The following is an 18,004-nucleotide window of genomic DNA, read 5'->3' as shown; positions in this document are numbered from 1 at the left end:
GACTTCTTGATGGTGGGGGTTTCACTGCACTCTGAGATACAGTGCTGGGCAGTTCTCGCTCAAGGGTCATGGGACCCGTGGTGCATTCAGGGCAGCCTGGCAGCAGTCCAGCTGAAATTTGCACATTAAAGTCAGTAAGGGAGCAACTATATGTCCCCTGGCGCTCAGCTACCCGCCATGCTCTGCAGCAACCGGCCAACGATTTCTGTCTTCCAAGGGACTCTGACCCCACCTTCCTTCCCTCTCTGCATACGGTGGTCTTCCTGTGCCCCAAGTTCAAGAGTAGTGTCTGTGTATCCTCTCTTGGGCCAGAAATCATCATTGCATGAGTTGTAAAAGCTGATTCAATTGGTAGATGGTGCTTGTCTTTCCAGATTAAAAGAAGAGTCCCTAAGTTTATGCTTTGAGGGCCATGCTATATAGATAAATACAAAATTTCTCTTCACGTGGCTAAAAAGATTGCACAAGGAGCTGCATGCATAATCAGAATGTCTGCACTGGAAACACACCTTTAATTCTGTTTTCTTAAACAGGCTTGAAGGAAAACTTCTTAAATCACCCCCCTGCATCTTTTTTTTCCCCTCAGAGCATACTCATTTCATGTAAGTGCAGATGGTCAGATGCAGCCGGTTCCTTTCCCTCCTGATGCCCTCATCGGTCCGGGGATCCCTCGCCATGCCCGTCAGATCAACACTCTGAACCATGGAGAAGTTGTGTGTGCAGTTACCATCAGTAACCCCACGAGACACGTGTACACAGGTGGGAAGGGGTGCGTCAAAGTCTGGGACATCAGCCACCCTGGCAACAAGAGCCCCGTCTCTCAGCTGGACTGCCTGGTAGGTGGACAGCAGTGTACAACAGTGGAAGAAGACAGCAGGTTGTGTTAAGATTGAAATGATACCGTTAAGGTACAAACAACAGGGCTACTTGAGTTCTGTTATTGGTATCAAAGCTTGACATCTCATTTGTAGTTCGGTTGTTTCCTTTAGAACTGAGTTTGAAGTATGTTCCATGTTGTGCTTGCGTTTTTTCGCCCCCAATGAATCAAAACATCTTTAATATCCTAAAATTGTATTGGTAGGGGGAAAGATCAAAGACAGCACAGCAAATATTGTTTATAAACTTTGACATTTGTTGGCAATCTTAAAGCTTGATAGCCTATCATGCTGAAAATGGCTGTCTTGCAGCTGTTTTCTCCGAGAATATTTGAAGGTTGTGTCACGTATTTTGTGTCTGTGTATGTGTGTGAATGCATTGTGCTTGTCTTAATGTGACAATTAAAAATATCCCTGAGTGTTATTCACAAATTATTTGAATGTGCTAACAAGATGAACCATTGTTAGCAGCTTTTCTCGTGTCATTTACCAGTTCTTGGTAAGATGTTGCTTCTTGTTACAGAGGCAGTAAAATGAAAACTGCAGCACATGTAGACATATAATGAATTGCTACACAAGTTGCTACACAAATGAAGAAAATTGCCCAAATATTTTCCTCTGACATCTCCTAGATGGTGGCAGCAAGTCTCACTGGAACAGAGCAGGGGGAGCGTGCAGGGAATTTGGTATTCCCCCATGCTGAGAGGTTAATGTGTTGAAATAAACAGAGTATGAAAATGTAACTTTCTACACAAACTGTCGAATACAGCTATCTTGAATTGTTTTGGGCTGGGTTCAGGTCTTTGCATTTTGATGCTAATTAAGATTAAATATCTCTCACTACTGAATTTTGTAGATCAAGTTTAAGTACTTCCCTAATGTCATGTAATTTTCTGGCATTAATACACTTTATCATTGTCATAAGTATAAATGGCTCATTAAAACCAGGAGGGAATACAATACTTTTATGGATTTCTGCTCTCATGTTAATGCCGTTTTCCTTTCCTCATGAGTAATCTCTTGATGGCTTCTGTCTCCACAGAACAGAGATAACTACATCCGTTCCTGCAGATTGCTCCCCGACGGCCGCACCCTGATAGTTGGTGGGGAAGCCAGCACGTTATCCATTTGGGACCTGGCAGCTCCAACTCCTCGCATCAAAGCAGAGCTGACATCTTCTGCTCCGGCGTGCTATGCCCTAGCTATCAGCCCGGATTCCAAGGTTTGCTTCTCTTGCTGTAGCGACGGGAACATTGCAGTGTGGGATCTGCATAACCAGACTTTAGTAAGGTAGGTCGACAGAACTGGATCATCAGATTGTGAAGAATTAATTAGACGCAGCCTTACGTGCTCTTTTGCGTACACATGCTATTTTCTCCGTCGTGTCTGCAGAGCTGCTTCTATTATTTCATTGCTAGGCAATAGCTGTGGTAATACTTTGACGAAAGTCTGTATAATTGTTTATAGGTTTTGAGAGTTTCATAATTCCAGGCCTGTTGAGCAGCCCATAACTATAATTTCCTAAGATCAGCTGGTGTTGACACTGCTGTAGGTTCTTTGAACAGATGGTTTTCTTTGTTTCCGTGCAATATGCTGTGCTCACGCTCCAATCTCTTTAATCAGTTCTCCAGCAAACATGTCCTGGGTAAAGATGTGTGTAAATTACTGCATTGCAAACTTAGCATCTTAGGAGTATGGGTTTGCTGCTCAACACTAAGGTACAGTAAGCTAAGAGCCAGTCATGCAGAGTTTCTCTGAGCACTGCACTGTATGTATGTTGTTATATGCAATGTGTCAGTACTGCATGTAAAGGCAGGCTTTTATTCCCTGACGTTCCCATTTAGACTGCTCTTTTTTTCCTACCTTTGTTGGTGACCTGTAGATTCTTCTTAAACTAAGTATATTTTCACGATCCTTTGGGAGGAGTAGGGTATTTTCAGTCAAATAGTGGGTATCACGCAGTCAGCAGCAAAGATCCCCAGAGCATCTGACTCACAAAGTGTGCTTTTTGAAATCAAATTAGCACTTGGCTGTCTGGCCTGATTGCTTCATCACTTCATCATGAACTCACGTGGTTGTCTCAGAGTTTGTATTAGTCTCAGATTGCTATTGGAATCTACGTTACAGTTGTCTTTAATGGCTGCATGTCAGGGACTGGAAGAAAAAAAGAGGTATTTTGTATACATGCTCAGAACCAACTCATTCCCATGTGAGAACGTGCATATCTTCTTTCAATATTTTCAGGCAATTTCAGGGCCACACGGATGGAGCGAGCTGTATTGACATTTCTAATGATGGCACCAAACTATGGACGGGAGGCTTGGACAATACAGTCAGATCCTGGGATCTCAGAGAAGGGAGACAGCTACAGCAACATGACTTCACATCACAGGTTCAATCTGAGAAGCTCTGGCATGTTAAGAAAAATCTATCATGGTTTTCTAAACCAAGCACTTTCGATTTTGGGTTTTTTTTAAGAGAAAAAAAAAAAAAGCAGGCTTAAAGAGAACTCCAAAGAATTTTTCACTTAGTCTCACACACTTTTTTTTTTTTTCTGATGTGGCTGCTAAACATCTGTCTGGATTATGACTATTTGACAGATTAGTACTTCTCCCACGAGAGTAGTGGAGAATCCTTTTCCTAAAAAAATTGCCAGATTAAAGTGTTCCTGCATGCAATGTGTTCCCGTTTCTGTAGATTCTTATTCAAAAATATTTTACAAAAATATTTTTAAGTGCTGTCAGATAAGCTAGGACGTTAGCTTTTATAACCTGATTCAGTGCTTTACTATTACCATTTTAACTGAGCTTTGTTTACATGAACTGATTTATCTTGATTACTATAGTAATTGGATTATCATGTTTTTAAAACTGTAGTAGACCAAAATGTGTTTTTTGCATAGTGTTAACAGCGTAGCAAGAGTCAGTTCTGGATACCTTAGACTCGTTCGTTTACTGATTGAAACATGTGTTGTGCTAATTTCAGATCTTCTCACTGGGCTATTGTCCAACTGGTGAGTGGTTGGCAGTAGGAATGGAGAACAGTAACGTCGAGGTACTGCATGTTACTAAGCCGGACAAGTATCAGCTGCATCTTCATGAGAGCTGTGTGTTGTCACTCAAATTTGCTCACTGTGGTAAGCAAGTCTTTCTATGCCAGCGTTTTCCCTCCTGAGAAATTTGTTCAAGATTATGTTTATATGAACGTAGAGGTATAGCTAAAATCAAATGTTACACTGAAGTATTAAAATTATTTCTTAAATTCTGTGTGATTGCTTTTTTGCATGAACTGCTTATGTTGTGATCGAACATCATAGTGCAACCAGGTGAAAATGTGACTGTTCTTTGGATGTGTTTTTCATTGATGTGTGAATGCATTGTTTTTATGATTAATCTGTTTCTTGGGGTGTATTCCTTGAAAACAGAATGCAACAATAACATTTAAACAATCTGTTGCAGGCAAGTGGTTTGTAAGCACTGGAAAAGATAATCTTCTTAATGCCTGGAGAACACCTTATGGAGCCAGTATATTCCAGGTAATAACCTCCTAAAAGCTATTTTCCACATACATTACAGTGCAGTAGAGCTGCACATCTTGGGGTCTGTCATTAGCTTAAGGAGTTTTTAAATGGAAATTCTTGGCTAATTACTATGTTCCTTTAAGACTTTGTCTGTAATTAAAGAGAGGTACACTTTTGTCCTTTCTAACATTTAAGTAATTTAAGCCTTGCAATAAAGTAGCCCTGTAATCTGAAATTGTTTTTAATACCCTTCTTTCTTACCTTCTTGTGCGTATTGCTGTAATACAGTACCCAAGTCATGTTGCAAGATGAGCATTCGCTGAATGTTTAAAATGTAGCTGAAACAGGGAAAGTCATAATCAAAATGTGTGTTTTTCCTGGGTGAGATGCATAAAGGCAGTGGATTGGACAGGCAGACTCCTGAGCCGAAGACTGTATCCTTATGGAGGAGCCCTGTGGAGTGTAACTGGAAGTTGTAAAGTTTCTATAGTCTTTAATCCCTCTGTGCCCAATTTTAACAGCTCTTCAGTGCCACTAAAGAAAAGTGGGATTTTTGGCATGTCCTTCACTTTTCACCTACAGGTACCTCTAGGCTGGGAATTTTTTGAGTGAAGTTAACTGGTGTTTTGGTTTTAATAGTCAAGTCTCACCTGGGCTGATACCTGTTATGTCTCTGCCTTTGGGGACAGCACAGTTTGCCTTGACATGAGAGAGCTGAGGTCTGAGTTTTCTTAGTGAAGGCTATTGAGCTCCAGAACTAGCTCCCAAGATAACCCAAATCATCCTAACAAGAAGGCATCCCCCTTCAAAGTCATGTTAAAACGCCAGTGCAGCTTTCTTAATTGAGGGGTAGAGGAAGAAACTTCTGTGCAGTGTAGCAGAGGTTTCTTGGCAAAAACTTAGCATGATTGGGAAGCGTTTAGCTCTTGCAGTGACAGGCAGAAAAGGATGTGGATGTATGTTATGTAAAGAAAACATGGACTAAAACAGCAAGTGAAATGCGACAATACATGCGCATCATCTCAGCAAAGACAGAAAAGCTAGGAGAGAGAGCTGCTGCATCCTGGTGTATCCTATCTCCATTCACCTGCTGTACACTCTTGGCATCCTATTCCACCACATTATCTTTTCGTATTTGCAGCCTCCCTGGTAATGTAAGTTCCTTTGTGCAAGGCTTTTGTCTTCTGTGTTGGAGAAATAGTGAGAGGAGGGACAGTTACTTCTGTAGAGTCTCTTTGTTTCATACCTGTGGGTGAGTAGGGCTTTGGAGTGCTTTTCCGTACGGATTTCTGGTTTACAACCAGAGGCAAGAAGAAGATGGCTTTTCATTCATTTTTATGCGAAAGCTAATCAATGATATATTAATAAATGCTCATTGCTTGTAAAGTGTATAGAAAGGACTGCTGCTTTTTCTTTGATTGATAGATTATCTCTAGGTGTGTAACAATCACTTCTCTTTCTGCTGCTGTTTTTTGTTGCCATAGTGCTTTAGGTGGAACAAGTTTGGAGAAACAGTCTTGTAACAAAAGCTGCTACTATGGTACTGATGTTTAAATGAGCTTTTTTTTGGTTTATTTCCTTTCCATAAACTCTTCCAATTAATCTTCAAGCCTTTCCGGATGGAAGGATTGCTACAATTTTTATTTTATTTTTTTTTCTTTCTTGTAGTCCAAAGAATCCTCATCTGTGCTTAGCTGTGATATCTCTGTGGATGACAAATACATAGTCACTGGCTCTGGGGACAAGAAAGCTACAGTCTATGAAGTTATTTATTAGAGACAAATCTGAATGCAGACAGAACTCCTTCTCCTAGCACTTTGCTGTATATTCTTTTTTTCTTTTTTTTTCTTTCTAAACTGAGAACTTAAATACTCATCACAGTTGTGGGATTTATTTTTACCTTCCTAACTTGCTATTGATTTGTGAATGCTCATTAAGAACTTGTGATACCAAATTGTCAGATATCTGCTTGGAAGAAGATGGAATAAGCCTACTTAACAGTGAACTTGACTCTTTAATTATGTATTATAGCTGTAATGTATTTATTTTGTTTAAAGAAGGCTTTCTAACAATGAACTGACTAAATAAAGCTGTCTGGCCCGGCTTTAGTTTGAAAGGTGCATTGTATACTTTGTGTTTTTGCAGATGAATGAATTGGGGATCTTGGAGAAGGATGTTCAGGAGATAGTTAAAGTTACACTAAATAGACTTGTAGTTTCTATTTAAAAAGAATAAACTTTGTTATATTTTTTAGTCCTGTTCTTGGATGAGACCTCTTAAGTGTTATTACAGTATAATTATTTGGTGGGAAGATGCTGTATCTTAACTATTTTAGACAGTCTTGGAAACCTAGGAAATTGCAAACTGTAGCCAGTAATCTACATGCCTGTGATAAATGGCAAATTCAGTTCACATCTAAATTAAATTCACTTTAAGTAAGAATGTGCTAATTTATATATTTGCAATGTTAATATAGCATCTTGTGTACAGATTTGTTCTCAATGCTTTTCTGTTGATAAACATAAAGCATTTTGGTGTCAAGCTAGGTTTTTTAATATAAACACCTCTCTTTGTTATATTGTAGAGAGTACAATAAGTTGCCTCAAAGAATCACCTTTGTTACTTCTGGAAACTTTTGCAATGTTTCCTTGAAAATGGGGATATGTGTCTTTGGGCAATTTTTCAATTACAAGAGATTATGAAAAATATTTGATATGTTCTTTGGAAACTGCACTGAAATAAGAATGGATGCCTACCAATATACAAACTACAAAAGCAATGACCTCCGAGGTAGGATGTACAAGAGTACTCATTCCAACATACAAAAAGGAATGGATTCTCATTGGGATAAGGACTTGTTTTGTTCGCCAGCAGTTCAATCCAGGTCTTGATTGGATGTCTCTAAACCGGACGCAGACTGAGCCATTGTGCCAGAGACAACGTGTTATCTTTTTATGTTGTTGTTGTTGCTGTTAAACTATGATCTGTGACTTTTTTTTTGAATGCTTTAAAAAAGAATCTTTAAGTCTGTGGATCTGCTGATGTACAGTGCCTTTGCTGCTATGGATCAAAATCAAAAGACCCGTGTAGATAAATCTTATTGTATAAGTAGAAAATTACTTAATTTCATACTAGAAATGGATTGATGCTGCAAGTTAAAATGGACTGTTCATTGAAGTTCCAAATGTGGTAGCAAAAAATGGTGTCTTAAGTGCTTAGTGTTTGATGTCATTAACAGTTTCGTAATACTCTACATTGTAGAAAAATTTTGATACTAAACTGTGTCATTGTACATAGTTCTAATGCATTGTATTGACCACCAGTACTTCTATAATGGTAGATTATTGTTTGTGCATTCAGACTTTTAAGCATTAAACATAAGTAACTTCTAAGATGCATTTTTCTTTTTTTTTTTTATTTTATTTTTATTTTTCCCCCTCCCTCGCTCTTTTTGTGTGTGATAATCTCAGTTCTGTGTGCGGAATGCTATCTGTAAGGACAACAGGCATTCAGTCACGGAGCATGCCGCTGCAGATGCTGCGTGCTTTTGTCACTGAGAGGCAACGTAGAGTTTCACAAAATTTCTCTGAGCTAGCAAAATCAATCAATTTGTAGTTTCCCAGGTTACCTGACTGCAGTGATTCTGAACTGTGGAGGCATCAGCCACGAGACTTTGGCCATGTCACCTGGGAGTTTGCCACATCCCGTTTGTGTCATTTACTGTCTGATACAAAGCTTTATGTTATCCCATACCTTGGAGAGAGTGAACCTGGGGATGTTTCCTGCTCCCATGCCTGCTGAAGTATGTGGAGCTCAGCAGGACACGAGGTGTCGTGTTGCGCTGTAGTGTCACACCTGGATTTCTCCATCCATGAGCTTTCCCATGCCTATGGGAAGGGCTTCTCTTCACTACAGTTGGGTTTAGATCAAGAATTTAACCCAGCTTCTGTTGAGATAAGACACAGGTTAAAGTGAACTAGGGGAAATTAATTTGTACACTATTGGGTGCTGAGGGGTGGGGATGGGAGGGGTCCTGCTATTCATAACGGGAGAAATGGAAATGGAAAAAAATCCAAGGGGAACTTGAAATTAAATCTTTCTCTCGTAGCCCATTTCTGAAAAGTGACTGTGTGCATGTTGGAAATTTCCAGGCACGTTAGCCTGTCCTGCTATGACGTGCCAGCCTGTGGTGACTGCTGGTATGTGGACCCAGGCTGAGAATTTTTTTTGATTTTTGAAAAGCCAAAGCAAGGTGTAAGCTGGTGAGACCATTTACCTGTACCGTGAGTGAACGGGTAATACTTATTGATGGAGGAGCGCGTAGAGGAAAGTTTACCTCAGTTATCAGTTTCCTTAGAGTTGATGGTGTTTTCCAGATGTCCCCCAGAATAATTTAAGTTCTCACTGGTATTGAGGTTCTATATTACTCAGTACAATAACGCTTCATAAAGGTAAACAGAGTACAGATGCTTTCTGTTAATTGTTACTCTTGTCTGAAGAGATATAATTTACCTGTTACTAATATTATGTAGGAGACACCTTTTATTTTCGAAGACATTCAAAAATTTAAAAGGCTAGGGTGTACTCCATTTGCTAGCAAAAGAGGAACCACCTACTTAATGTTTGCAGAGTGTGTTATATTTGTAGGTAGTACTTCAGGCATAAGAGATTACTTAAAACCCCTAAGATCAAGCATTCCTTGAAAAAGAATGAAATATTGCATACTCCAGAATTTGTACCAGAGCTAGTTTTGACAGCAAAGTAATATACTTTTAAAGCAGCCTGCCATATATCTGCTTATTAATGTTTGTATTGATGGCTTGTAAACAGTCTAGGAATTAAATGCTTAAATCCAGGATTACTGTGGTTAAATGTGTAATCATCCTAATTTTTTTCCCCTTCAGGATTCAGTGCAAGTGAGAGATGATACAGAGCTACTTTCTGTTTTTCTGTTAAGCATACATAGAGTCATCTTCCTTTTCCATTCTTCAGTTTCTCTCACCACTGCATAGCACAACTTTGTGCAAAATGTTTTGTTATGGATGTATTTTGTGCCACAAACATGTGGACAGCATACTCCATATTCAAGGTACAACAGTTGCTTTCTCTGTGTTCTTCTTCCCCTCCCAAAAGTTGTTTACTGCAATGATACATTAGGAAAGCCGTTTCTTTCTAATCTTTGTATCCTTTCTGACTGGCCAGTATAGACACGTTTAAGGGGAGCGCTTTCCATCAAAATAGTATTTTGGAAAAATATGCAATTTTAAATTACATTTTTCCTGCTTGTTCTTAGCCAAAAGTGATTTTTCTCTCCAATTTCTTTCTAAGCTACTCAGTTTTATAAAAAAAAAAAAAAAAAAAGAAGATGCATTTTACCGGCTGTGATTTTTCCTGTATGGGGGATTTTAAGTCCATACTGGAATAGTTCAAGTTGGATTTTGTATTTGTTTTGACTCTGGCACCAGAAACACAAGAAATTCCTTCTTCCTGAAATATGGATGAGTGTGTGAGGGAAACAGGAAGGTCTATGTATGTATGCAGTATCATCTTAGACAGAAACACAGGTCAGATCCTTGGCACAGATGAACTTACCTGTGCCGAAGACAACAATGCTCCCATGACTTACGTAGCTGAAAAACTAGCTCACTGCTATAGGCATAGAGGACCTAATCAACCCATTTGGATTGAGGTTTTTTGTTTTGGTTTGGTTTGGTTTGAACAGTTTAACCTTTTGAGCCTCTTCTGTTTTCCTGCTAGCATGTTTATTTGTGATCATCCCTACTGAAAGCCTGATGTGACCAGCTTCTACTCAAGGATTTATGCTCTGAAAAAAATGAAAAAAATTGAAAAAAAAATTGTTAAATAAAATATGCTCAAGTTTTTGTATGTGCAGGAGTCAGGAAATTGAAAGCAGTAGCTTGGGTCGCAACTGTTTCTGATTTGCATTGAATATACTACATCTTTGTGACATCAAATTAGCACTGAATACAGCCATGCAAAACAGGCTTTAGAACATCAAGTATGGCTACTGAGAAAAGCATTGCTTTGAATTTTTCACAGCAAATGCGTGCTGAAGAACTCAGCCAAAAACCTGTTCTTATCATGGGGTATGCGGGAGGAGTAGTTTCATTCAGTACTGAAGACCTTTTCTCATATTAACACTTTGTAGTGACCACAGTGGTGTTGAAGAGGGTTGGGCAGTGTGGGCTTGTGCACCCAGCCAGTTCTGCCATGTATTAACGTGAGAAACTCCTTCCCAGCCATAGCAGGAGATGAATCCTGGAGTAGTGTGCTGTAGAAGATCATCTCTGACAAGCTCTTAAATAATGCACCTGCCACGTCTGCTTTTGAACCAAGAGTTACTGAACACAACCCCTGAGATTTCATGTTTCTTCCGGTATTTGGAGTGCAGCGTTTCCACCTCACAGCAAGAAATTTTTATGTCAAAACCAATAAATGTTCTTACTCTTACCAAATGATTTTCTGTCCCAGTTACAAGGAAACAGTATTATCGTGTCTTTTTTTATTATTAAAAATGATGTAGTCTGACATTTACAACATGTCCATAAACCTGCCGTCAAGTGCAAAGAAGCTCTTCTGGGTAGTCACTTTGACTCACGTGGTTGCGTTCTAAAATGTTGTTGCAGAAATACATTTTTTTCTTTTTTGGGGAGGATTAACCTGTGATATTTTATGCATAGCGTACATATTAAGGGAGGGACTGTCTAGTAGTTACTTCTGCATCTGTGGTTTGGACTTAGCTGGTTACCCCAGAATGCTAAAATGCATCTGAAGAGTAAAATCAGTAAGTACAAATATTTAAGGATTTTTTAAAAAGTTCTGCTGCTCTACGGTAATTATATTGACCCAAACTGTCTTTTAATGTCATATCAAGGCAAGCATCTGTATTACACCTTCTTTTCAAATTCACATAAAAGAAGGGGTGGAGGAATTTAAAGCTGATCTTTACCTTTCAATCAAATCTGTTCTTTAAAAATACTCCAGTGCTAGTGCTTGGAGAAGTTATTGTCTTGATTTTATTGTCATTATTCTTGAAGAACTTCATAACGTGCACAATCCACCATAATGCTATAAATGGGAATAGGTGATATGGCTGCTACTAAAAGCCAGATTTTAGACAGTGCTATTGGCATAAAAAAAAAAAAAGTCAGCGTCATGTGGTGGTCAAAGTTGTTACCTCATTTCCTGAGCAAAAGCTGTCTGGATTTTTGGCAGTATATTTGAATGTATTTAGATGACTGTCCTGTATGGCTTAGGGAAACTTTGAGGGTTTTCAACAATTCTGTCTTGATTCTTTTGCTGTAATTTAGGATGCGTTTGATGCAAGAAATGATGCATAGGGATGAATCGGGTCACAGGGCCACAGGCAGAAGGTGCCGCGTGGAATGGGCTGCTCTGCCTCTCATTCCAGGCTCTGCTCTGAGCTGCCTGGCATGCAGTGAAATAATTTGTGTGAGCCCTGTGTAAAGTGTTTTTACGTTCTTCTGCATGAAAGACATTATCTAAAGGCTAGATGTCTGTTATTTAGAAGAATTTGTCACAGCTGTATCGAAATGTAGGGAGACATTTTCCGTTGGGGAAAGACCAAAGAGGACCTCTGGGGAATCAAGTGTTTCAACCCCTTATCAAGCACTATAAATGAGCAAATGAGGCAGTTGCACTGCTGTGTTACAAACTGTCAGTCTTCTGCTGGAGTGGAGAGGAAAAAAATCCTAAAATACATCGTATAAAGATGATAGACTCCCTGGTGTTTTAGCATGGCTTGAAGGCATTGGGTACGAAGTCCAACTTATATTCATTTCAGAATAAACACGCGTGAATCCTCTTGTGATATTAATGATGGCATGGCTAGCCATCTTACAAGAAATAGTGACGTCAAAAGAATGAAAGTAGTCACCAGGCTTTCTTTTCTCCAACACATGAAGCAATATTATACAAAAAAAATCTGCTCATTTTAGAGTATCTCCTAAGTGTGGACAGTGATGTTAATATATCGATAAAAGTATTTTTTCCAAAGCAATGTTAATGTCATCCTCCTGTTTACCTGTGCACACATCTTTGCCTGATTAAAAAAAATCCCACCTCCATTGCAAATTAGCTTATTTCATTCAGGCTTTTAAGAAGCAATCGGAATAGCTTCTCCGCGTCATACCAGTTTTAGGGCTTTTTAGGGTTATGCGTAACTCTGCTGCTATTTTCCGACTCCTTCCTCCCCCACCGAGAACCTTCCTCAAGCTGGTGTTCGGCACTCAAGAGATGCTGCTGCTTGTGGCTTGGTCTTGATCTTGGGGATTGCTCAGCGAATGGGAATGGAAAGCATTCACAGGATTTGGCTGGCAGTAACAACTGCTCTGACAGCTGTTACAGACTCATTTATGCCTCTTTCTTCCTCTGAGCTGCCTTAAATAAAAAGATGCAGTAGGAGCAGTCCTCTGTCTAGCTGACCCTTCTGCTTTACCAAGTTTCACAGGTGCTCATCAGCTGGAAATGACAGAGGAGGAGAAGGAGCCGGGAGCCCTAGCTGGGCTCAGCATGCCAGCTGGAGACAGCCATGAAAAAGACAAATGTGATCTAGGATGTGTCAGGAGAGGCATTTGCAGCAGAGATAGGGAAGTATTGCTGCCATTATACAAGGCACTGGCAAGACCTTGCCTGGAATAGTGAGTACAAACCTGGTCACCCGTGTTCAAAAAACTTAATTGAAAATGGGACTGACAGGGAGAAGGGCCTACTGGGCAGACTGGAAAATCAAGAGGATGGAGAACGTGTCGCGTAAGAAAAGCCTACATCCTTTTAATCTAGCAAGGTGGCAGACCAAGAGCAGATACAAACATGGTCTGAAAAGGCTTCGGATGTCTATGCATCAAGGGCGAAACGGTATTACAACGGAAATGTAACACTAGCACGAAAAACAAGTGAGGAAAACAGTGTAGCCTGGAATTAAAGAGGCTCCCCTTAGACGAAGCAGGGAGGCCCTGGAGCAGGTTTCCAATCCGGAGACCACTGAGAAAATAGCAGGCTGCTTTTGAGATGGAGCGTGATACGTTTATGAAGAGGTGTGTGCGATAGCAGGGCGTTGGTGTCCATAGCCCAAAGGTCTCTTCCAGCCCTTCCTACCTACTTGACCTGCATGTATGGAGGATGTGTAATGGTAATGGAATGAAGAAATGTTCATTTTGGAAAAAAAGTTTGCTGTAAGGGAGGGAGAGGAGGAAGGTATGTGAAGAGAGTGCGAGAGAAGGGCTGTCAAATGGGAGACATTCATTTGGAGTGTTTCTCTGCAGCTGAAAAATGAGCGCTTCTCCCTAGGTCTATTTATTATGACACTGCTTATCTAAAAACAATAGTTAAAAAGAAAACTGCACGTTATTCAAGCTCTAATGTAGTGTGTTCCAGCCTACTTAGACTCACTGGGTTTACACTCCATCAGCCCAGACAGGTGATCTGGTTTCTTTTATAAGTCAAAGTGTTTGAATTTTTGGAGCTTGGAGATACAGCAGATGCTTCTCCTCTATGTCTGTTACTGGTCATGTCCATAGCAGTTGGGTTCAGTGGAGCATCCCAGGCTACAGCTATGCAGGCTGATTGCAGTAAGCTGCTCAGAGCAATAGCAAGGGAAGGTGATTTTGGCTGCACAGGAGGGAGGCAAGGTGGTTACAGCTCAGCGCAGTCAGTTGTGCTGACTGCAACCATGCACTGCTGTGAGACACGTGGCTTGAGGACAAGGATTGCCAAGGATCCCTCCACTTACCATGTCAGGAAAAACAGGGGAAAGTGGTGTTAAAAGACAAATTGTTCCATCTGAGACACAGGCTAAATTTTCACAGCAGGCTAAATTTTACAAGCTTTTTCATCTAGATCAGGCATTTGTTTTCTTAATGTCTAGCAAAAGGAGTATTTCTGATTCTGCCATAAGTATTTGTATATTTTGGGCTGGGCAAGTCTGCAACTAGAAGAATGTGAACATGCATGTACAGGCTTGATGGATCACCGTGAGATTTGTTTCACCTCAGCTAACTTCTTTTCTTTCTTTCTTTTTTTCCTTTTCAAACACAGTATTTTCTGAAGCTGAACATCAGTCCACCAGAGAAATCATTGTCAGCCATCCTGCATAGCTTTTCAAAGACTTGTTTAACCATAGAATCATAGAATTGTTAGGATTGGAACAGACCTCAATCATGTAGTTCCAGTCCCCCTGCCATGGGCAGGGAAACCCTCCACTACACCAGGTTGCCCAAAGCCTCATCCAACCTGGCCTTGAACACTTCCAGGGATGGGGCATCTACAACTTCTCTGGGCAGCCTGTTCCAGGGCCTCACCACCCTCCGAGTGAAAAATTTCTTCCTTATATCTAACCTAAATCTGCCCTCTTTCAGTTTAAATCCATTGCCCCTTGTCCTATCACTACATGCCCTTGTAAAAAGTCCCTCTCCAGCTTTCCTGTAGGCCCCCTTTAAGTACTGGAAGGCTGCCATAAGATGACCTGGGAGCCTTTTCTTCTCCAGGCTGAACAGCCCCGACTCTCTCAGCCTGTCTTCATAGCAGAGGTGCTCCAGCCCTCTGATCATCTTCGTGGCCCTCCTCTGGACCTGCTCCAGTAGCTCCATGTCCTTCTTGTGTTGGGGACTCCAGAGCTGAACACAGTATTCCAGGTGGGGTCTCACGAGAGCAGAGCAGAGGGGCAGAATCACCTCCTTTGACCTGCTGGCCACGCTTCTTTGGATACAGCCCAGGATACGGTTGGCTTTCTGTGCTGCCAGCGCACATTGCCGACTCATGTTGAGCTTCTCATCCACCAGCACTCCCAAATCCTTTTCCTCAGGGCTGCTCTCAATCCATTCTCTGCCCAGCTTGTACTTGTGTTTGGGATTGCCCCGACCCACGTGCAGGACCTTGCACTTGGCCTTGTGGAACTTCATGAGGTTCTCACAAGTGCACCTCTCCAGCCTGTCAAGGTCCCTCTGGATGGCATCCCTTCCCTCCAGCGTGTCCACAACACCACACAACTTGGTGTCATCTGCAAACTTGCTGAGGGTGCACTCGATCCCACTATCCATGTCACCAACAAAGATGTTAAGTAACACTGGCCCCAGTACTGACCCCTGAGGAATACCACTCGTCACTGGCCTCCACATGGACATTGAACCTTTGACCACAACTCTTTGAGTGCAACCATCCAGCCAATTCCTTATCCACAGAGTGGTCCATTCATCAAAACCATGTCTTTCCAGTTTAGAGACAAGGATGTCATGTGGGACAGTATCAAATACTTTGGATAAGTCCATGTAGACGATGTCGGTTGCTCTTCCCCTATCCATCAATGCTATAACGTCATCATAGAAGGCCACCAAATAATCAGGGAGGATTTGCCCTTAGTGAAGCCATGTTGGCTGTCACCAATCACCTCCTCATTTTCTGTGTGCCTTAGCATAGTCGCCAGGAGGATCTGCTCCATGATCTTGCTGGGCACAGAGGTGAGACTGACTGGCCTGTAGTTCCATGGGTCTTCTTTTTTTCCTTTTTTAGAGATGGGGGCTACGTTTCACCTTTTCCAGCCTTTGGGAACTTCACCAGATTGCCACGACTTCTGAAATATGATGGATAGTGGCTTAGCAACTTCCATCTGCCAGCTCCCTCAGGACCCACAGATGCACCTCATCAGGTCCCATGGACTTGTCCACCTTCAGGTTCTTTAGATGGTCTTGAACCTGATCTTCTCCTACAGTGGGCAGTTCTTCATTCTCCCAGTCCCTGCCTTTGCCTTCTGTGACTTGGGCTGTGCAGCTGGCGCCCTTGCCAGGGAAGACTGAGGCAAAGAAGTCATTGAGAACCTCAGTCTTCTCCATATCCCGGGTAGCCAGGTCCCCCATTTCCTTCTGGAGAGGGCCTACGCTTTCCCTAGATCTCTTTTTATCACTAACATATCTATAGAAGTTTTTCTTGTTGCCCTTGATGGCCCTGGCCAGATTTAGCTCTATCAGGGCTTTAGCTTTCCTAACCTGATCTCTGGTTGCTCAGACATTTCTGCTGAAATGATGGAACTCCCTTCTTGCATGAACTGGGTCATGGCATGACCTTAGGTGAGGTGGACAGCTCACGTTCAGTCCCATGCTCTGCTGAACTCAGAGCAAGAGCTTTTGTGCTGGCTATTGCCAACATTGACCCTAGCTAGCCATCAGGTACATACCTGTGTGTCAGTGTCTTTTTCCTACCTTGTTTTCTAGGCTATAGCCTCTCTGGATGAGAGGATTGCCTTCTGTTCTGTGTGTACAGTGCCTGGCCTCTCTGAGATCTTCACACAAAGTTGTGTCCTGGTTGATGGTTCTAGAGATCTAGACTGAACCATGGGCCTAAAGTCCCTCTGAACTAATTGCCAGTTTTTAATCTGTTTTACAGTTGCTTGTCGTAACAAACTTTCACATCAATTAGTTATGGTGGGTCTCTGACTCTTTATTGCTGCCTTGGGAGTTAGGAGACATAATATCAACTCCTACAATCCTATTCTGGCCAAGATAGAAGATCTTAAAAACGTGTTTGATGTTGCTTTCTGTTACATTACGTATGCCTACAACTGTGACTTCAGTTGGCATATGGGATGTTGGACTCTGATGTAAATCATGTTTCTTTTTTCTGTAATGGTCATAATGGATCTATTATTCCACAGCAACTCTTAATCAAATATTTTGATAATGTCCTCCATTGAAACTATGGAAATTTTTCTGTGAAGCTACTTTGACTTAGCTTTTATCCCTTATTAAAATACAGTTGATAAACATGCTTCTTTATGAGACTCTTTAATATCTATGGATTAGAAGTGGGAAGTGCAACTATTATCTTTTACAGGAATTAATTTATAAACCTGGTAACACTATTTCTGTGAAAGATTACATAAAGGACAGAAACATATTTTTAACATATCAGCTTCAGGAAATTTGAGATCAGATGATAGGCTAGTGTGAAATCCTGACACATCTATGGATACAGAATCCAGAACGCTTTCACGTTGTGTCTCATTATGCAGAATCATGTATAAAATGAAACCTCCCTGAGGGATATCGTAATGTCTGTCAGTTAGTGTTTGCTCGCACTATGATGTTACTCTTGGAGGTACTAGTCTCTTAGGAGGGCTTAATGTAACAGGGAGGCTTGTTGTAGTTTCCCAGGCAGACCAGAAACTTAAAATATTAAGCTTGATCTGAGTTTCTAAATAAATTATCAGAACTGAAGTCCCGCTTCTCCTTTTCTGAACCCAGATTCTGGATGGGTGAACATTGACAAAAGATTCCATTGTAGTTGAAAGCCGGCTCTAGACGTTGTTATGTGAATAGAGGGCACAGAGCAAGTGTGCAATGGTGTCTCTTTTTCTTTTGAGTACATCCTTGCTCATTGGTTATAACAGATGGTAGTAGTTATGGAAGTCTGGTTGTTGTATGATATTTGGAGTGCTGTATATTTTCTGTTCTATCAGTTAGGGTAAATATGGCATTTTCTGTGAATGGAAAAGGTTGAAGGCACTCGATGAGCTCTAGGAGTTAGAAGATGCTTCCATTAATTTACACCAGTATCTTTGTTTGCATTTCTATTCCAA

General features: G+C 41.0%; 1 protein-coding gene across 1 annotated transcript in view; it reads left to right on the top strand.

Moving 5' to 3' along the window:
- LOC104378058 (transducin-like enhancer protein 4) overlaps nucleotides 1–6,187 on the top strand; it is a 105,816-nt gene extending 99,629 nt beyond the window's left edge. The window contains 6 exon segments of the mRNA XM_086629682.1: nucleotides 587–836; nucleotides 1,918–2,165; nucleotides 3,120–3,267; nucleotides 3,861–4,011; nucleotides 4,334–4,410; nucleotides 6,064–6,187. Of these exon segments, the coding sequence (XP_086485808.1) occupies nucleotides 587–836; nucleotides 1,918–2,165; nucleotides 3,120–3,267; nucleotides 3,861–4,011; nucleotides 4,334–4,410; nucleotides 6,064–6,171 (982 nt within the window). The 3' untranslated portion in view covers nucleotides 6,172–6,187.
- The last annotated feature ends 11,817 nt before the right edge of the window (nucleotides 6,188–18,004 follow it).

The sequence above is a fragment of the Tauraco erythrolophus genome, chromosome Z, assembly GCF_009769465.1.
Source record: "Tauraco erythrolophus isolate bTauEry1 chromosome Z, bTauEry1.pri, whole genome shotgun sequence".
Classification (NCBI taxonomy): domain Eukaryota; kingdom Metazoa; phylum Chordata; class Aves; order Musophagiformes; family Musophagidae; genus Tauraco; species Tauraco erythrolophus.
Note: the sequence above shows the minus strand (reverse complement) of the source record. Positions and strands in the feature narration are given on the sequence as shown.